We start from the raw sequence: 20,625 nt of genomic DNA, 5'->3' as shown, positions 1-20,625 counted from the left end.
TGTGACCTTGTGCAGGTCATGCTGCTGTGAAGGGCCTCAGTCTCCTGAAGGGATATGACAGATTGAGTTTTCTCAGCAAAGATTCCTCGAACTTGGGAGCCCACGACCAGGCTGGATAGTTACTAACCAGGACAGTCCGTTTTCCCGCCTTTTCCGCGCCCAGCAGCAGTCTTCCCTTACCCCTCCCAACCTCTACCCTGCACGCAGGCGCAGATCACGGCTTCTTATTTCCTTCCACCCGCGCCCCCTCAAAGCTTCCCCTAGCAACAAGCTCGGGCTCCGCGCTAAGGCGGGGCGAGCGCATGCGCTGCAGCCCTTGCCACCACCAGTTGTCGGACAGCGCGCTGGGCTCCTCCTTCTCCAAGACTAGCCCTGCTCCCCACCTCCTCCCACCCAGGGTCCGCGTGGCGGGGCGCGCGCGCACTCTGGCTGGGTTGCTGCCCAGCTCTCTGGCCGCATCCTTAAGGAGAGAGGGGCGGGGCTGTTTCCTTTAGGGCCCCGCCCCCTTGGCCCGGCGTCCATACCGCGCCTGCGCGCTCCCGCCCGGTCTCCATCTTGGAATTGGGAGGAAGAGGGAGAGGGAGACTGGGACGAGACCGGGGCTGTGGTGCGGAGAGGCTGAGGCTGAGAAGAGGAGAGGGGGAGAGGGCACGGGGACCGCCCTTAGCTACAGTCTTTCAGCTGTCCTCGGGAAAGAGAAGGGGAAAGGGAGGGGGCCGGGGCGGGAGTGGGGGCTGTCACCCTCGGACCCCGGCGTGAGAGGGGCCGTGCGGTCGGACGTCCTCGGGGTAGGCCCCCTGTCGGTGGCCGAAGACCTGGGGCTCAGTCCCCTCGGTCCCGAATTTCCGGGCCTGACCCCACGCTTCTCAAATATCCGGGTCTCAGCCCCTGAGATTCCAGATATCCGGGACTCGGGTCCCAACCTCTCTAAACCTGGGGCTCTGTTTCACAGGGTTTCAAATATCTGGGGTTCAGGACCCTGCGTGCACCAGTATCCGGGGTTCATTCCCCACGAGTTCAAATATCAGATTCGGCCTCCCCCTGTTCAAATATCTGGAGTTAAGACCCCACAATCAGAAATCCGGGACTCAGCAACTGTCGCCCTCGAGGAAAAGGAGGACTGGACCGCGAGGTCAGATCAGGTTGTCACCCCCTCCCCTCCAGGGGAGGCTTCCCGGGCCCGCCCCTTAGGAAGGGCGAAAGCCGAGGAAGAGGTGGCAAGGGGAAAGGTCTCCTTGCCCCTCTCCCTGCTTGGCAGAGCCGCTGGAGGACCCCAGGAGGAGGCGGAGGCGCTGGGGCACCATAGTGACCCCTACCAGGTGAGACACGGGCTGCAGGGGCGCGGGTCCCTGTGTCTAGCTTGAGAAGAGAGGGTGCTGCTTTCTGGGAAGCTGGGCCTGGGTAGGCTCTCTCCTCAGGATGGGGAAGCCTAGCTGGGCCAGTGGTCAGCCTCTGGCTAGCCTTGCCTTCTGCTGCCACCCTCTTCCCCTTCCTTTTCCCTTCATTATGTCTGATTGATGAGGGACCTCAGGTGACAGGGTCTCTGATATCACGGGGGTCACACCCTAAGGTGCTTGAGCTAATCAGATGGATTTGCACCCTTCTGGTTTTCTCCCTGTTCACTTTGCCCCTCACAGCTACCCCTTCATGATTGTAACTCTCTTTCCTCTGGGGTGTTAATTCCCATGCCTCTGGTCCCCATGGTGGGTCTGCTTATCTGTTTTTTAGGCATGGTCTGCTTGGGTTTCTTGTCCTTTCAAGGAAGTGTATATGTGCATTTGTGTTTAGGGGTGCTTGGCAGTATTTCCCCCAACTATTGTTACCTTCCAGCCTCTTGCTGTGATGGTATAAGTAATCTAATTTGTCAAGCGATTTATCATTTACAAAGTGCTCTACATCCATTCTCTCATTCATCTCCCCCCTCATTATCTGGTGAGGGGGCTCTTTTACTGCCTTCTTCCCATTTTACAGTTGAGGCTATTGAGGCCCAGAGAGATTGCCCAAGATCCCACAGCAGCAGAATAGGATTGGAACCCAGGTCCTTGAACAAGTCTTACCTGTGTTCCATACTTGTCTCTTGTCATCTCTTTTCTTCTGTGCCTAGGTTTAGCCATGGGTCCAGAAGAGAATGGATTGGGGTGAGATTTAAGAATGGGAGAGAGAAGAGCTTCCTTTTTAGGAGGCCTATACTCAGAAGCTTTTCCTGATGGGAGGCTCTGGCCCCTGCCTTCTGCCTCATGGATTTTTCTCTCCACTGTGACCTTCATCTTTACCCTCATCCCAGTCTTTGGCCTGGGTTCCTGAGAGGGCCATCTCTTGTGACAAATGATAGTGGTGTCTCTTAACAGTTAAAGCCAAGCTGCCGGGGGGTAGGATGATCCCCAAAGTATTAAAACCTTGTCGTGGCGACTCTGGAGGCAGGGAAGGAAAAATCCATATGCTGAGTGTCTGCATAGTGTTCCTAAGTACGAGATCTCATTAAAAATTTCACAACAGCTCCACGCTGTAATCCGTTTTACTGAAGAGAAGACCAAGTGTAAGGAACTTACTCAAAGCCTTGTTGCTGTATATTGCAGATGAAATGCACTGGTAGTGAAGCTTAGGGTGGACAGGCTTGGGTTTCCTCGTCTGTAGAATGGAGGTAACGTTGTCCATTTTAGAAGGTGGTTATGATTTAGCACAGACCTTGGTAATCACTCAGATGTTTGGTGTTTGAGGAAGAGGCCCCTTGTGATGTTTTGCTGGCATCTCTTATATGTGACCTAGGGTCCTCAGTTGGCATTCTTGGTTGGGTGCAGGTAAAGAGATCAAGAAGATTCCTTTGGCAAGCTGTGAGCACCTGCCTTTGTGTGTGGGTGTGTGGTGGGGGTGAGGGGTGCTTGGCAGGGTTGCTGGCAGAAGAATGGAGAAAGGGGCCTGCTTTGAGCGGCCTGGGAGCTGCTTGGGGCTGGGCTGAGGGCAATCAATCAATCTCCTAGGCTATTCTGAGCCCTCTGCACCCTGGGGGCCCACCAGAGAGTCAGGCTTACTCCTTGCCCTCCAGCTTCCAGTGGGGCTGAGGAGACAAAATTAACAACACAACAGGAAACAATGTGTGACAGAATATAATTACATGCTAAATTGTTAGGTGCTTTTAAGGAGCTAGAACTCTGCCCTGGGAGTTGAGCTCTGCTGAAAAACTCCTTTGTGCCTAAATTCCAACAAGTGCTTATCCAGGAGTTTGGCCTGGAATCCCCTCAGGACGTCTTGGCTCTGATGTACTGCTGGAGTTTTCAGTATATTTCTGGCAGGGTGCTCTAGGAGTTCTTCCCCCCAAGGGCTTGGGGTAGTCAGGGGAGGCTTCCTAGAGGAGGGGGCTGAGCTTGGGGTGAGTTGTTGAGAGAGTAATGAGTACACAGGCCTGACTGGAGAGGAGAAGATCCTGTTCTCTGACCTTGGAGAAGTCCTTCCTTTCTATGCCTCAGCGATCTCATCCATGAAATGGTGATCCTGATCCTGCCCTGCTTGTTTCATAGGGCTATTTTGAAAGCATAGTGGTAGAGGACCAGCTTTGGGCAAGTCACTTAACCCCTCTGAGTGCCTTTCCTCATCTGTAAAATAGGGGTAATAGTAACACTTCATAAGGTTGTGGTGAGGATTGAATGAGAGATAATGCATGTAAGGTGCTTACTGTATATGCTTAATAAATGTTCTTTGTACTGCAAATGTCCTGTACCTGTGTGTGTTGCGTGTGCCATTGGACTGGACAAGTAAGGCAGCCCAGATCGCAGGCCCCCAGAGCCAGACACCATTTCTATCCCTGTCCTTCCCATTCTCGATCTCCCGCTTGCCACAGTGTCCTTAGCCCTTTTTGAGAGCGAGTCTCCTGGCCCCTGTGGGCCAGTACCCACTTGTAACAATGGCCGGATTTCCACTGCCTCCGGCCTTGGCTGTTTCCTGCTCTCTTCCAGAGTGTGAGAGGTTGAGGGAGGAGGGGGCCTCAACGCCAAGGGGAACAGTAAGGTACCTGGAAATATTTGGGGCGTGGGACTTGTGGGACAGGACGCTTGGGGATCTGGGGTTCTGGCTGGGAGGCAGAATCTTTTATTCTTGAGGTGAGATTTAGGGGCTGTAGGGAAGTGGAACTTGTTGAGGGCTGAGGGGTTGGTGAGGATGCTGAGCTCCCAGTCTTCCTTTAGTTTTAGGGACTCCAGGGACCCGGCCCTAGCGCAGTCGTTGCCAGGGCAACTTCATTTTTCTTTTTTCTTTTTTTTTGAGCTTTGATATTGTTCCTAATCTCCCCCTGCCCTTCCTTGGTAATGCCTCCCCCTCATCGGAACTAGGGGAGGAGGGGCCCTTTCTCTCTCTGAGGGCCCCATCTTTGTTCTAAGAGTCCCATCTTTTCACCAGGTTAAGCCCCACTCTCAGGGCCCCCAGGGGCCACCATGCCAGCTGGGGGCCGGGCCGGGAGCCTGAAGGACCCTGATGTGGCTGAGCTCTTCTTCAAGGATGACCCGGAAAAGCTCTTCTCTGACCTCCGGGAAATTGGCCATGGCAGCTTTGGAGCTGTGTACTTTGTGAGTTGAGGCTTGGGAGGGTGGGGCAGGGACTGTCTTCCCACTGTGGACCTCCAAACAGCCCTGTACACTATTCCACCACACCAGGCTTTCCTGCCCTCTCCTGCTGGGCCAGCAAGTCTTCCTGCTACCCAGTGCTCACTGGGGGCCTTCACTACCTTCTGGTCTGGTCCTCTAGGCCCGGGATGTCCGGAATAGTGAGGTGGTGGCCATCAAGAAGATGTCCTACAGTGGGAAGCAGTCAAATGAGGTAGGTCAGGCTTGACAGACTGGTAGGAGGCAGGGGACCCCAGGCTCAAGATGCAGGCTAAGTAAGCCTCTCCTCCCCTGACCTTCTCAGAAATGGCAGGACATCATCAAGGAGGTGCGGTTCCTACAGAAGCTCCGGCATCCCAATACCATTCAGTACCGGGGCTGTTACCTGAGGGAGCACACGGCTTGGGTGAGCTGGCCCCCTGACTCTGCCCTGATCTTTGTACTCAGTACTCAGGCCCATCCTTATCCTGGTCTAGTCTCTTAGGTGGGCCCTGTTCAGGGTGTTGTTGGGCAGATCATGGGAAGGAGGAAATCTTTCCCAACCTCTGCAGTCCTCAGACAAACTCATAAGCAGCACTGTGTGTCCAGAGGGAGAGGCTGAAGAATGACATAGACTGTTAGCAGTTGAAAGGGGGCACATGGGCTGGGAGAGCTGGAGATTGAACGATGGGATTCAGATGGAGATGGTAGTGATGTCTTGGGCTCTTTCTAAGGGAGGCCCTGACTCCAGGGACTTCCCCCCACCCTCTCGTTTCCCCAGTTGTCGTTTCTCCCTGTTATTACCTTGGGACCATTGCTTGAGTAGAGGCTAGGCAAGGAGGCCCTCTGTTTTGGATCTCTCTCCAAGGGAGATAGGCCAGGGGTGGCCAGATCTGCTGATCTCTGACCCTTGACCCTTCCATAGCTGGTGATGGAGTATTGCCTGGGCTCAGCTTCTGACCTTCTAGAAGGTAAGTGATTCTTTGGCCAACAAGTGGGAGAAGGGAGAAGAACAGAGAAGCCGTAGGGGAAGGGTTAAGGGAAGATAGTTCCAGTCTCACCCTTGGGCTCCCTCAGTTTGATGTTTTTCCCTTACTCCCCAGTGCACAAGAAGCCCCTTCAGGAGGTGGAGATTGCAGCTGTGACCCACGGGGCCCTTCAGGGCCTGGCTTATCTGCACTCCCACAACATGATCCATAGGTACAAGCAGTACTGACAATGGCTGGGAGGGGGTGCTCTTTACACCACTCCTCATTCTGCTGGGCTCCAGTCTTCTTGGAAACTTGGTGCAAAAGCCCCTGCCCAGCCTTTCTGAGATGCATGTCTTATCCTTGTGCTTTGCCTTTGGCAGGGATGTGAAGGCTGGAAACATCCTGCTGTCAGAGCCAGGCTTGGTGAAACTGGGGGACTTCGGCTCCGCATCCATCATGGCACCTGCCAACTCCTTCGTGGGCACCCCATACTGGTGAGTGGGAGTGGTGGTGAATGGAGAGAGCTCCCGGGATGTTGGGAGCAGGAGTTGGCAGGGTCTGGGCGGGTGATTAGCCTCTCTCTCCTGACCATTCTCCCAGGATGGCTCCAGAAGTGATCCTGGCAATGGATGAGGGGCAGTATGATGGCAAGGTGGATGTCTGGTCCTTGGGCATAACCTGCATCGAGCTGGGTAAGGACATTCTCCTCTTGGCTCCTTATCCTCTTTTCTCTCCACTCCTTTCTCTTTTTCTTACTATCCCCACACCATCCCATCCTCTGAGGCCTCCAAGCATCTGTCCATTTTGAGTCTACCCTTGATCCCCAGTACAGGCAGCTGTCAAATCCTGCCATTTCTTAGACCTAAAGATTTCATAACATTCATCTTTTCTTGTCCACTACTCTAGTTCTAAATCTTTTTTGGGTGCCCACTGTGTGCCATGCACTGTGCTAGTAGGTTCTGGGGGTAGAGCAGTGAATGAGGTTCTTGCCCTCTTGGAGCTTACATTCAAGTTGAGGAAATAGGCATGTTTTCTTTCAATGTAAGAAAAGCTGAATGGAGAAGATATGGGAGCAGTACAACCAAAAAACAAGGTATTTGACCTAGTTAGGGGCTGAGGAAGGTCTCCTTGTAGCAGAGATGTCTAAACAACCACAAGACAAATAAATAGGTAGCTTTGAAAGACTGCAGGGAAAAGTATTCCAGACAGAGGAGCATGCCTGGGGAGCTGAGACTAGCCTCAGTTGTTTGGAATATTGCGTGTGTTAACGAAGAACAGTGAGTGATAAGGCCAGAGAGTTAGGCTCAGTGAGTTCACGAGGTCTTGAAGCCATGTTGAGGTTCTCATCTCTGCCAGCCAATGCTATTGAAACAACTGTTTTAGTGAGATAATGTTTGTAAAGCCCCCAACACGGTGCCAGGCACAAAATAGTTGCCCAAGAAAGAGATGTTATCAGTTACTCTTACCAACAATTTCCTGCAGTGATCTCTCCCACTGCCCGTCTCTTCTTCCTCCCAGTCTCTTTTACATCAGAGAGATGTGCTGTTGTTTTCTCTTCTCCTCAGAGCTGTCAGTGGCTCCCCATTGCCTTCAAGACTGAAGCCATCCCCATCCTTGTTTCCACCAAGCTAAAGGCTCTGCTTCCTAAAGGCTGGCTTTCCTCTTAACAAGTTCTGAATTTTTCTCTTAATTACCTTTGTTTGTATTGTTTCCTGTGCCCAAGGTTGGAGATTTGGACTTGCCTTTCCCTCCATCTACACATGTCTACATTTACCATTTAAGGCCATGACCAGATAGGCGATGGAAATATGTGAAGCAGGCCAGGTATAAGAAAAATCTAGAGCTGTCCATTTTATTCCTAGTTTTTGGCAGAGACATGGGTGCAGGGAACTATTTCTCTACTATTGAAAAAACCCATCAATCTTTATTATAAATGGCAATGGATAGTCAGTATCAGGGAAGCAATATGGAGGAGACTACAGCAAACCGGAGGTTGCTGTTCCCACCTGAAGAGGGCAGCTGTTGCTTAGCTCCAGCCCATTGTTATGCAGGAATGTAGGCTCCATTCCACCAGATCTAAGTTTTTAAGAGAAACTGGAAATTTAGGTTATTATTTCATTATTATTATCAGAATTTAAAAATCACTGTTTAGGCAAAAGCCAAAACCAACACAAAGCATTTGTCTGGGCCACAAGGGGCTTCTAGTTTGTGACTTCTGATTTGAGGCCTGCATCCAATATCCCTTTTTCCAAAATAGCTTCCCTGAATCCCCTGCGAATGTACCAGTTTGAAGTCCCACCACACACCCAGCTTCCCAGCCATTTACCTGTTTTCCTCTTGTGCCAATTAGCACTTTGAACTTGATGCTATTTGTTCAATCCTATTTAATCTTCCCTATTAGACTGGAAGTTCCTTGAGGACAGGGCCTGTCTATTGCTTTTCATCTTGCCCGTAATACTTAAGCGAGTTTTTTGCTCTGATTTGGCACCTAATAAATATTAGTTGGGTCGGCAACTGAATGTGCTTTCTTCTGCCTTCATTCGTGCTTTTGCATGTGTTATTTTCTTTGATACCTATTCCACCCATGTGCAGTGGAGAGGATGCGTGCTGCGTCTTACAGAGGAAGGATTAATTGAGATTATGGGAATTGCTCAGGGTCATGGAGTGAGGAAGTCAGGGAGCTGGGATGTGAGCCCAAGTCTTCTGATTTCCATTCCAGTCTCCTCTGCCCACCTGCCACCTCTCACCTTCTCCCCCTTGACCTTTCTCTGTAGCGGAACGGAAACCACCGCTGTTTAACATGAATGCGATGAGTGCCTTATACCACATTGCACAGAACGAGTCCCCCGTGCTCCAGTCAGGACACTGGTGAGGACTGGGATTCCTGGGCCCAGGGGTTAGGCCATAGGGGTAAGGCTGCCTGGCTCACGCCCTCCCCACCCTTCCCCTGCTGTGACTTCTAGGTCTGAGTACTTCCGGAATTTTGTCGACTCCTGCCTTCAGAAAATCCCTCAAGACAGACCAACCTCAGAGGTTCTTCTGAAGGTGAGGGCTCACTGGCCTAGCATTCTCCTAGAACTGTAGCTTGTTGGAGCCACAGAAACCCCTCAGTGAAATTAGTGAGTCCTGATTCTTCCTCCACTGAGAACTTCATTTATGAATTCCCACCCCCATCCCCAGTGCCCAGTGGACTCTGTGTTTTGCAGGGTTTTGTCTACCAGATTGCCTTTATTTATTAAGTAATCATTTGTTTTCCCATCTTTTATTAATCAAAGATATATATAATTGCCAGCCAGAATTTCTGGCCAGTGTGCAATAACCAGGGTTACCACACCAATCTGATGTAATTCAAGCCAAAAGCCTGTGTAGCCTTGTCGTGGGGAAATGTATGATTTCCCTTAGGGGTTTTTTGAGTTATCAAAAGTAGAGGGGCCCCCATTCCCTTCAGAGATCCATAGGGGCCTAAGGACCCCTAGTTGGGAACTGACTTGGATTGTCTACCCTGACCTACTTGTTTTATAATTGTGGGATGCTTTATGAGGCCCAGAGAGGCCTCATGACGTGTCCAGGGGCACAGAGCACTTTGATAGAAGACCTGGACTAGAATCCAGATCTCCTGGCTCTTCTTGCCTGTCAGCCATGCCTGGAGGAACAAGAGACTGTGTGGGGAGTAGAGACGGGGTGGTAAAAGTTAATGTGGGAGGAGGGGTTGGGACAAGGCCAGCATCAACCTGTGTTGGGCATGGGCCCCAGGGGAGTGCCTCAGGCCAGAGGGAATGCCAGGATCCACGGGATATTGGGATGCGGGAGGTGCTTGGCGGCAGGCCTCAGTGCTCTCTTCCCCCAGCACCGCTTTGTGCTCCGGGAGCGGCCACCCACAGTCATCATGGACTTAATCCAGAGGACCAAGGATGCTGTTCGGGAGCTGGACAATCTGCAGTACCGCAAAATGAAGAAGATACTGTTCCAAGAGGCGCCCAATGGCCCTGGCGCTGAGGCCCCAGAGGAGGAGGAGGTGACCCGGCTTGCCCTGCCACCCTTCTTCACCACCATGTTGTGCTTGCCTCCTAGCGGTTGCTTGGCGCCCCTCCCCACCCTTCTCCATACCCCCTGTCTCTTTGTGCTACCTCCGTATGCACATCCCTTGCCCTTCCCCTTCCCTGCCCAACAGCCTGTGTCCTGTCCACAGGAGGCAGAGCCCTACATGCACCGGGCCGGGACGCTGACCAGTCTAGAGAGTAGCCATTCAGTGCCCAGCATGTCCATCAGCGCCTCCAGCCAGAGCAGTTCAGTCAACAGCCTAGCAGATGCCTCTGACAATGAGGAGGAGGAAGAGGAGGAGGAGGAGGAGGAGGAGGAGGAAGAAGGCCCTGAAGCCCGGGAGATGGCCATGATGCAGGAGGGCGAGCACACAGTCACCTCCCACAGCTCCATCATCCACCGGCTGCCGGTATGCAGCTCACCCTGAGTAGGCCTGACAGCGGCAGGGCCGAGCCCCAGCTCCCCTTCTCAGGAATCACCTTGGTTCCTTGCTCTCCCTCCCATGCGTGACTGCTCCTTCTCTAAGTCTGCCTGGGTCTCCAGGGAACTCCCTGTGGGCCCATTGACCTCTGAGCCTTGGGCATTCCTTCCACCTTCCCTTCCTCTAGGGCTCTGACAACCTCTATGATGACCCCTACCAGCCAGAGATGACCCCAGGCCCTCTCCAGCCACCTGCAGCCCCGGCTCCCACATCCACCACCTCTTCTGCCCGCCGACGGGCCTACTGCCGCAACCGGGACCATTTTGCCACCATCCGTACTGCCTCCCTGGTAAGTGCAGCCATCCTGGATGCCCCAGACTATCTAAGTCCAGAAATGACTTTCTCCCTGTGGCATATGATTAAGTCCAGATTCCACCCTCACTTTGTGTTGCTGTCTCTTGCCTTCTCACCTCGACCGTCTCACCTAAACCCTCCCCTCTCCCCTCCCTTCTCCCAATAGACTATTTTGGTCACATTGCCCAGCTCGTACTCCATTTTTGTGGCTGGACTTAAATAGCATCTCCTGGCATGCCTTCCCAGGCTCCTGGCCAGCCAGGTGCTTCATATCCTGTGCTGTGGTACTCCTGAACAGCATGATGACAGGTTTGCTGGATTCTGTGCCCCTAGAGGGCAGAGATGGTGTACAGGTACCTGCCTGTGCCAGTAATTGGCTTTCAGGCCCACACACATCCCTGTATTTAATCCTTCCAGCTCTTCTGGGAGGGTGAGGGTATGATCCCATTTGTGAGATGAAACAGCTGTGACTCAGGGGGGGCTACCTTTGGTGCTTCCCAAATTCTGTAACCAGGACCTTGGTCCTCTCTTAAAGTAACAGCGATGTTTTTCTCAGTTCATAGGAAAAGGGGTATACTTTTCCTAAAACATAGTTTTTCGTCCATACTTTTAATAAACTTTTAGATTACATTCCTGTTCAGCTGTAAGCTTCGATGGTCCCCTTGGAGGCCGCTGGTTGGTCTAGTATGTTCTTGTAGCCTCTGCTTATGGCTGGTTGTTCTTTTAGGACAACTCTTCAGACCCTGTGATGCTTGGTGCTTTGTGGTACTGTGTAGAGAGGTCTGTGATCTCCAGGGGTTTGGCCACCTGGACTAGTTTGGGGTACATTGACATAGCCCTTGACAGTGGGATCTGAGCTCAAACTTCAGATGAGGACATCCAGGCCCAGTGTTCTTGTTATTCCAGTGTCCCATGGTCCATATTCTGGCTCCGTATCTGAGCTGTAAAGGGTCTTCAGTGTTTGCTGAAGGGGAAGGAACCATCACTTACTGGTTCAGAGTGTTCTAGACACTATTACATAGGTATCAAAGTTAATCTCCCCGCCCCCTGTGAGGAGGTGTTATTGTCCCATTTAATAGAGCTAAGGCTTAGCAGCATTAACTTGCTTGAGGTCACATGGTTAGTAAGTGACAGAGCTGGGATCTGGTCCCAGGTCTGTCTGATTCTTTCATTCTTTTGAATTAATCTGAATTGTTCCTACTTTTATGCAAAACCCTGTGCTCAGCACTTTTTCTTGTTTCATTCAGTCTCACCAACCTCTGAAGGAGATATCTCCATGATCCAGTTGAGGTGGCAGGCTCAGAGAGGTTAAGCGTGAGGAAGATATCAAATGAGAATTAAACCCATAAGGCTAACACTCACGTTCTTCCCCCATAGAGCACGAAGACTATGTGTGTTAATAAAATGGGGGCCAGGGCTGCGCCCCATTTCTCATCCTTTCTGCCGCCCCCAGGTCAGCCGTCAGATCCAGGAGCATGAGCAGGACTCAGCCCTGCGGGAGCAGCTGAGTGGCTATAAGCGGATGCGACGACAGCACCAGAAACAGCTGCTGGCGTTGGAGTCGAGGTTGAGGGGCGAGCGTGAGGAGCACAGTGCGCGGCTGCAGCGGGAGCTCGAGGCGCAGCGGGCTGGCTTTGGGGCTGAGGCTGAAAAGCTGTCAAGGCGGCACCAGGCTATCGGTGAGAAGGAGGCGCGAGCTGCCCAGGCTGAGGAGCGTAAGTTCCAGCAGCACATCCTCGGGCAGCAGAAGAAGGAGCTGGCTGCCCTGCTGGAGGCGCAGAAGCGAACCTACAAACTTCGGAAGGAGCAGCTGAAGGAGGTGGGATAGGGCTGCAGCAGTGGGTGGGGTTGATGGAGGGTGAGGCGGGCCCTGACCTCCTTGCTCTCCTGCTGCCCTTTCCTAGGAGCTCCAGGAGAACCCCAGCACACCCAAGCGGGAGAAGGCTGAGTGGCTTTTGCGGCAGAAGGAGCAGCTACAGCAGTGCCAGGCAGAGGAGGAGGCTGGACTGCTGCGGCGGCAGCGCCAGTACTTTGAGCTGCAGTGTCGCCAGTACAAGCGCAAGATGCTGCTGGCTCGTCACAGCCTGGACCAGGACCTGCTTCGAGAGGTAGGCCACCCCCTCCCTGTTCCCCTCCCAGATCCCAGGCACCTACCCTTTTCCATTTGCCTCACTTGTGGTTGTCTTTCCCATCTGCCCTCATTCGTGTCACAGCTCGGCTTCTCTTCAACACCTCTTTCGCTTCTCGTGCCCAGTAGACCCTGCTAGAGTTCCCAGGCCAGCTAGGAGCTTGGCTCCCTTACACCTCTCATCTACACCCCTCATCTCCCCACCCTCGGCTCCCTCTGCCAAGGAGTCCTGGGCCTCTCACTTCCTTGACACCAACAAGGCTTTCTGACCAGTTTCTGGGCCCTGCCTCCCTTTTGCCTCAGGACTTGAACAAGAAACAGACACAGAAGGACTTGGAGTGTGCATTGCTGCTACGGCAGCATGAGGCCACACGGGAGCTGGAGCTACGGCAGCTCCAGGCCGTACAGCGCACGCGGGCTGAGCTCACCCGCCTGCAGCACCAGACGGAGCTGGGCAACCAGCTGGAGTACAATAAGCGGCGTGAGCAAGAGTTGCGGCAGAAGCATGCAGCCCAGGTTCGCCAGCAGCCCAAGAGCCTCAAAGTACGTGCAGGCCAGCGTCCCCTGGGCCTCCCGCTCCCCATTCCTGGGGCTCTGGGACCACCTAACACAGGCACCCCTAGAGAAGAGCAGTCCTGCTCATCTGGCCAGGAGGCAGACCAAAGAATTCTGGGAGAGGAGGAGGAAGCAGTTCCAGAGAGAAGGATTCTGGGGAAGGAAGGGGTTGCCTTGGAGCCAGAGGAGCAGAGGATATTGGGGGAAGAGTCAGGAACCCCTAGTCCCAGTCCACAGAAACATAGGAGTTTGGTTGATGAGGAAGTTTGGGGGCTACCTGAGCAGGAGATAGAGGAGCTTAGAGTTCCATCGCCGGCACCCCAGGAGAGGAGCATTGTGGGCCAGGAGGCATCCGGGGAATGGAGGTTGTGGGGGAAGGAGGATGGTAGCCTCTTGGATGAGGAGTTTGAGCTTGGCTGGGTCCAGGGTCCAACACTGACCCCAGTCCCTGAGGAGGAGGAGGAAGAGGAGGAGGGTGCTCCATTTAGGACCCCGAGGGATTCTGGAGATGGCTGTCCCTCACCAGACATCCCCCCTGAACCCCCTCCAACACATCTGAGGCCCAGCCCTACTAGCCAGCTCCCTGGACTCCTGTCCCATGGCCTCTTGGCTGGACTCTCCTTTGCAGTGGGGTCCTCCTCTGGCCTCTTGCCCCTACTACTTCTGCTGCTGCTCCCACTGCTGGCGGCCCAGGGTGGGGGTGGCCTGCAGGCAGCCCTGCTGGCCCTTGAGGTGGGGCTGGTGGGCCTGGGGGCCTCCTACCTACTGCTTTGTACAGCTCTGCACCTGCCCCCTAGTCTATTCCTACTCCTGGCTCAGGGCACCGCACTGGGGGCCGTCCTCAGTCTGAGCTGGCGCCGAGGTCTTATGGGTGTCCCTCTGGGCCTTGGGGCTGCCTGGCTCCTAGCCTGGCCAGGCTTGGCTCTACCTCTGGCAGCTATGGCGGCTGGGGGCAAATGGGTGCGGCAGCAGGGCCCTCGGATGCGCCGGGGCATCTCTCGACTCTGGTTGCGCGCTCTGCTGCGTCTGTCGCCCATGGCCTTCAGGGCCCTACAGGGCTGTGGGGCTGTGGGGGATCGGGGCCTATTTGCACTCTACCCCAAGACCAACAAGGATGGCTTCCGCAGCCGTCTGCCTGTCCCTGGGCCCCGGCGGGGTAATCCTCGCACTGCCCGACACCCACTAGCCCTGTTGGCAAGGTTTTGGGCCCTGTGCAAGGGCTGGAACTGGCGCCTGGCACGGGCCAGCCAAGGTTTAGCCACCCGCTTGCCCCCCTGGGCCATCCACACACTGGCCAGTTGGGGCCTGCTTCGGGGTGAGCGGCCCAGCCGTATCCCCCGGCTGCTACCACGCAGCCAGCGCCGGCTAGGCCCCCCTGCCTCCCACCAACCACCACCAGAGACTCTAGCTGGGCGGAGATCCCGAACCCGCCAGTCCCGGGCCCTGCCTCCCTGGAGGTAACCAACTCTAGCTTCTCCCCAGCCCAAATCTAGAGCATTGAGCACTTTATCTCCCACTACTCAGTGAAGTTTCTCCAGTCCCAGTCCTCTCCTCCCTTTCACCACTCCTTCCTCGGTATGCTTCCCCACCTCACCCCTAGCCCTTTGGGCCTCTAGACAGGCAGCCTCCTCCACCATGGAGTCCGGAGATTATATTTTGTGTTCTCCTGATGCTCCCCCCCACACCCTAAGTTATTGCTGTTCTCCCACTGTGTGTGCTCATCCTCACCCTCATCGACTCAGGCCTGGGGCCAGGGGTGGCAGTGGGTGGGAAGAGTCATGTTTTTTTTTTCTCTCTTTGATTTTGTTTTTCTGTCTCCCTTCCAACCTGTCCCCTTTCCCCCACCAAAAAAAGAAAAAGACAAACACAAATAAAATATCTGAGCGGAACTGTACCTTTGGCCCAGGCTGCCTCTGTCTGCTTTGTCCTGCCGCCTAGCCTCCCCGGTATGCCCCCAATCTGGACCCTTGGCCCCCAGTTCCATGACCTCTTCACCCCATCTACGTTATCTCAACCCCTTTCACTCCTCAGCCTCATCCTCTCTACCTTCATAGCTTCGTTGCACCATGACCACCACCAGTTCAGGGGTCTGGGCCCCTGTTGAGCTTCTCCAGAACTTCTTGGTCCCACAGTTCCCCTGTTTGTGGATTCCTCCCCGAGAGTCCTCAGGTTCTGGGTCCTTTTGTCCTCATTCACTGCCTTTCCTCCCAACTCACTCCCTACGTGGTTGCCTTCTGTCTGGGAGCTGAGTTTCTCTCCTGGCATCAGGCATTACCCTAGAGGGCTGGGGGGATGGCACTGCAAACTGTCCACAGTAGGGGGTGGTGAGTTTGGGGGCCCAGACAGTGTGGGGGCTGCGGAAATGGGGTTGGTTGTGGGCTTGGAGTGGGAGCTGAGTATACAAGGGGCCGGGCTGGAATGTGGATATCTGGTCAGGGTGGCAGCTGCTGGCCTGTTGAACTTGTCGGGCCCTTTCTGGCCACCTCCTTTGCCCCTTTCCCTTATGTGGCCCGAGATGGGGCCACCCATCTTATCCATTTCTTAGCTTGGTGCTTATCCTTCCCTCCCTCCCACCCTGAGGTGATGAACCTGGGACTTCCTCTGCCTTTCCTCAGCTGTGTTGCTGTCTTCCATGTCTGTGTTGAGTGACTTGGTTTTCTCACTTGTTCATATTCTGTATCTGCTCACAGGCGTCTATCTCTAGGTTGTATTTTCTCCCTCTTTGCATGGTCAAAGCTTCTTGTGTGCACTCAGTACTCTCAAGATTCTCAGTTCCCTGTCCATGAACTCTCCTGCTGTTTCTTGTGAGTTTTCTACCCAACTCTGTGAACGTGCTCTTGGAAGATGTCTTGTTTTCTTTGCATCTCTTGCCCATTGAGAATCTTCCTGATCTCTCTCAACACAATCCCATCTCTCCATGTCTGTCTGTATACAGCTCCCCCCGCCCCCTCTGTCTAACATGTTTTCTGTTTCTCTCCCTCTTCTTGTCTCTGCTTCTGTCTCCTCTCCTCCTCTCTTTCTTCTCCCTTTCCCCTGGTTGTTCCTCCTCCTCCTCTCCCCTGCCCCCATCTCCCCTTGGTCCGTCCACTGCATAGTCTAAGGAGCTGCAGATCAAGAAGCAGTTCCAGGAGACGTGTAAGATCCAGACTCGGCAGTACAAGGCTCTGCGGGCACACTTGCTGGAGACCACGCCCAAAGCTCAGCACAAGAGCCTCCTTAAGCGGCTCAAGGAAGAACAGACCCGCAAGCTGGCAATCCTAGCTGAGCAGTACGACCAGTCCATCTCAGAGATGCTCAGCTCACAGGCGGTGAGGCCTGGGGTCCAGGGAGGGAGCGTGGTGGAGGTTGGCCTTTGTATTTCCAGCTTAGCTGTGGGCACTGCAGGTGGGGGGTGTAGACAGAGATAGGGCTTTTTGCTCTTGGGAAACTCAGATATTCTTCCACTGTTGGTATTCTCTGCAATGGTTTTACTATTTCTCTTAAGTATTTTCTTAAGGTCTTGACAAAGCCAGCCTGCCTACTCCACCCAAGAACCACCAAGGAAAGAGTGGATGTAATTTTTTCCTGGGCCTGAGTTAGTTTAATCTGTGAACAGGGAACAAATAAAAATGATTGTGGCCCTCAGGCCAATTTGCTCAGACTTCTGGAGGATTTTGAAGTTTGCTGTTCTAAAAGTGATCACACATCACACTGGAATAGGCCACTTAAAATAACACTGTAAAAAGTAGAAGTGTTCTTATTCATTGCCGTTCCCTCACCTAACCCACCTCTCAGAGGTAACTGTTGTTAACAATTAATTGTATTTTAGATTTTTTCCTATGCATATTTAGAAAATTATATAAAAATTTTAAACAAAAGTGGAATCATACTTTATATGCTGGTCTCTAACTTCTTTTTCCACCTTGTATTTCTTGGACATCTTTCCATGTCAGTACACATATCTCATTTTTTAAGAGCATAGAGTTTTCCATGGTATGGATGTACCATAATTTATTTAACCCATCCCTTATCGGTGGACATTTAGGTTGTTTCCAGTATTTTGCTATTACAACGCTTCAGTGAACACCTTCGAGCACATGTGCAAGTATACCTGGGGGATAAATTCCTGGAAGTGTAATTGCTGTGTCACAGGGTATGACGACCTTTCATTTTGATAGATGTTGAGACTGGCTGCTTCTTGAAACCTGAGGGCCCAGGCCTTCTGGGGCAGGGGAGGATTGTGGGGGTAGGGGAGGAGGCCCCGAAAACTTGCTCTACCTAATCTCTAGCTGCGGCTTGATGAGACCCAGGAGGCAGAGTTCCAGGCCCTTCGGCAGCAGCTTCAACAGGAGCTGGAGCTGCTCAATGCTTACCAGAGCAAGATCAAGATCCGCACGGAGAGTCAACACGAGAGGGAGCTGCGGGAGCTGGAGCAGAGAGTAGCTCTGAGGCGGGCACTGCTGGAGCAGCGGGTAAGAGGGCTGGGCTTCCAGGATGGGGTGGGGAGGGCAGCCCCCACCCCAGACCCTCTGACCTCTATTCTGGGTGCCTCAGGTGGAAGAGGAGCTGCTGGCCCTGCAGACGGGGCGCTCTGAGCGAATCCGGAGTTTGCTCGAGCGGCAGGCCCGTGAGATCGAGGCTTTCGATGCTGAGAGCATGAGGCTGGGCTTCTCCAGTATGGCTCTGGGGGGCATCCCAGCTGAGGCTGCTGCCCAGGGCTATCCTGCTCCACCCCCTGCCCCCGCCTGGCCCTCCCGTCCTGTTCCCCGTTCAGGGGCGCACTGGAGCCATGGCCCTCCTCCACCAGGCATGCCCCCCCCAGCCTGGCGTCAGCCCTCTCTCCTGGCTCCCCCGGGTCCCCCAAGCTGGCTGGGGCCCCCAGCACAGAGTGGGACACCCCGTGGTGGAGCCCTGCTGCTGCTAAGAAACAGCCCCCAGCCCCTGCGACGAGCAGCCTCGGGGGGCAGTGGCAGTGACAATGTGGGCCCACCTGCTGCTGCAGTGCCTGGGCCTCTGAGCCGCAGCACCAGTGTCGCTTCCCACATCCTCAATGGTTCCTCCCACTTCTATTCCTGAAGTACAAGGTGGATAAGCCGATGAATGAGGCAGGGGTGGGTGGAGCCTGATCCTGGAGGCTCTAAGCCTGAGGTCCATCCAAGGGTGGGGGACAGGAAGTTGGCTCCAGCTCCCCTCAGACCTTATCTCATGAGCTTCTTGGGCTGGCCAGTGGCCCAAGGCCAGCTTGGGCATAGGTGCCTCAAGGCTGACCAGGAGCCCCTGCCTCCCCACCATGGTGCCAGGGTTTCTCTCCATCACGGCCTCGGGAAAGGAGGGAGATATGCGTGTCAAATATTCATCTAGTCCCCTGGGGGAGGGGAAGGGTGGGTCTAGATATATTATATAAAGCGAACTATACTACCCCCTGGAATGGGGCCATGGACTTGGGGACGCCAGGCCCCCCAGACCTGGGATGTGACAGAGCAGGTCTGGGGCCTGGGGTGGGGAGAACGGGAGGAAAAGGTCTTCCTGAAAGAAAGATCAGGATGGGGTCTTGGGGTCAGGATGCCTGGGTCTCTCCATTCCCCTGTTGCTGTCTGACGTCCTGTGCCGTCTTGTCCTTTATCCTTTTTTTTTTTTTTTTTAAATTGAGATTTGAGCTGGGCAGGGGAACAAAATAAGAACCTCAGAAGGGGCTGCTCCCAGGCCTGGGGGCAGTCATGAGAGCCCCTCCCAGCTACGGGGCTGGCACAGAGCCCCATGGCAAGCTTTTAATAAACTGTTGGTTATTCTAACAGATCCCAGGACTCACCTTTTCTGTCTAAGGTGTATGTTAAGGAATGTTCAGTGGCAGGTGATAGTGTTACTTGTATTTAAAGAGAACTCACTGGGATGTGTAACTAAAAATTTCAGTGACTTTACTGACTTTGGACATGACTGAATCCAGAGCTTCAAAGGAAGTCATCAGTCGCTGGACCTCTGCTTCCCTTTGCTTTGGCTTCAGATTTTCAGGAAGGTTCACCTTACCCACAGGCCCCTGGCAGCTCCAACCTTACAACCTGCCAACAACCTCAACAGCAAGAATTCCAGCAGTCCTGAAATGACTTCATTGGTTTGATCTGTAGCCAGAGGCCTGGGGTACTCTGATTGGTCGGGTTTAGACCCTGTACCCACCGCTTTAAGGCTGAAAGAGTCGGCCCGTGGACTAAGTGGCTGTTTCCAGAAAGGGGAAGAAAGACATAAACAATAGCTGTTCCCAAGACCTTTCATTTTGTGCTTCACATTCTTTTTAAGGCCAGTTATTCAGATCTTCCTCCCAACTAAGCTTTAGGTTATCAGACAACTAAAAGCAGGGTGGTCAGGGACTTCCCTGGCGGTCCTGTGATCAAGACTCCCTGCTTCCACTGCAGGGGCATGGGTTTGATCTCTGTTTGGGGAACTAAGATCGCACATGCCACACAGCGTGGTCTAAGTAAATAAATAAAAGCAGGGTGGTCAGAGGGGCCCACTGGTCAGGCTGGAGAAAGCAGCCACACTCTTTTTGAATCAAGCCTGGTGGCAGACTGGATGGCAGGGTCAGGAGGCTGGGACTTTCTTTGGAGAATCTGGGGAAATTAAAGGGAACCAGATCAGGGGGACAGTGGCTACTCCTCAGCTTCCTGGACCAAAGTACAGGGGGTGAGAGTGGGGGACCAGTTTTGATGAGGTGATTCAAACACTCCTTTATTGAGTCTTCAAAAATAAATCCCTGTAAACACTTTACACTGGGAATGTGAAGCTGAGAAGTAGAATCCCAATAACTTGTGTCCCTGGGAGCTGCGAGTCTTCTCCGAAGAAAGCTGCTTCTGCTCTGCAGGCAGAGTTGGGGTGGGTATGCTGTATATGCTTTCTACAAGTGCAAAGTCCCTCCTGGGGACAGGGGGAGCTCAGTTGCTCTCGCCATCACTGCTGATGATGCCACGCATATGTGACCAGTCTGGGGGTGGGGGGCGGGGCCGCTCTTCCTCTGAGTCCAGGGTCCTGCAGTATAGCTCCCCTGGTGGGGCTGCTGCTCCTGCAGGGTTCCAGGCTGTGCGTCTGCGTGGCCGGCCTAGAGTGGATGAGAAAGCAGGAGATGAGTTGCCTGAGAAAGTCCATGCCCCATCTGCTCCTGGACAGTGGAAGGAAGCCCCTCACCTGAACCACTGATGATGTTGGTAATGTCCAAGGAGGCTACCTCAGCTGCCTCTTCCCGCTGCTCCTTCAGGGCCCGACACTTCTCTAAGGAAGGGTTACCTGGGGCAGAAGAAGCTCGTGATCCTCTCCTCCCCAGCAGCCAAGGCCTTCTCCTGCAGCCCCCAGGGCACGCCCAGCCTCACCCTTCATGCCCAGGGCTTCCAGTTCTGCCCGGAGAACACTCAGGCGTTCCTTGTGTGAACGGCAGGAGCCCAGCAGCTTCTTGTAGTTTCGATGAGCCCCACAGGCCCGAATGTAGCGCTTTAGCCTCATCACAGATGGGTGGTCCTCACCAGGGCGACCAGAGCCAGCCTGGCAAGGGAAGATAGCAGCTGAAGGCCAAGCCTTTTGGGCTTGAGTCAGGGTCTCCCTCTTCCTGGATGGTAGCCTCCC

The 20,625-nt window shown here is 53.8% G+C and overlaps 3 protein-coding genes across 4 annotated transcripts in view; 2 read left to right on the top strand and 1 right to left on the bottom strand.

Moving 5' to 3' along the window:
- The first annotated feature begins 302 nt into the window (after positions 1–302).
- Positions 303–1,306, top strand: LOC132437687 (uncharacterized). The gene is given in 5 exon segments (XM_060031014.2): positions 303–398; positions 495–887; positions 889–966; positions 969–1,041; positions 1,044–1,306. Coding segments are annotated over 5 exon segments (903 nt in total).
- Positions 768–19,272, top strand: TAOK2 (TAO kinase 2). Of its 2 annotated transcripts, XM_060032040.1 has the most exons (19): positions 769–1,319; positions 4,390–4,556; positions 4,735–4,806; positions 4,897–4,998; positions 5,497–5,542; positions 5,675–5,771; positions 5,923–6,036; positions 6,143–6,234; positions 8,317–8,410; positions 8,506–8,587; positions 9,390–9,557; positions 9,732–9,992; positions 10,192–10,353; positions 11,812–12,177; positions 12,263–12,466; positions 12,790–13,029; positions 16,137–16,349; positions 17,310–17,492; positions 17,575–19,272. In XM_060032040.1, exons 2-19 carry the CDS (start codon positions 4,425–4,427, stop codon positions 18,094–18,096), a joined length of 3,150 nt encoding a protein of 1,049 aa, XP_059888023.1. In that variant the 5' UTR covers positions 769–1,319; positions 4,390–4,424; the 3' UTR covers positions 18,097–19,272. The 2 variants fall into 2 exon arrangements, with proteins under 2 accessions (XP_059888022.1, XP_059888023.1); XM_060032039.1 differs by lacking the exons at positions 16,137–16,349; positions 17,310–17,492; positions 17,575–19,272 and having other exon boundaries at positions 768–1,319; positions 12,790–14,889.
- A 962-nt stretch (positions 19,273–20,234) lies between these two features.
- The window catches only part of HIRIP3 (HIRA interacting protein 3), a 1,519-nt gene continuing 1,128 nt past the window's right edge, over positions 20,235–20,625 (bottom strand). The window contains 2 exon segments of the mRNA XM_060032049.1: positions 20,235–20,292; positions 20,376–20,544. Of these exon segments, the coding sequence (XP_059888032.1) occupies positions 20,235–20,292; positions 20,376–20,544 (227 nt within the window).

This window comes from Delphinus delphis, chromosome 15 (genome assembly GCF_949987515.2).
Source record: "Delphinus delphis chromosome 15, mDelDel1.2, whole genome shotgun sequence".
Classification (NCBI taxonomy): domain Eukaryota; kingdom Metazoa; phylum Chordata; class Mammalia; order Artiodactyla; family Delphinidae; genus Delphinus; species Delphinus delphis.
Note: the sequence above shows the minus strand (reverse complement) of the source record. Positions and strands in the feature narration are given on the sequence as shown.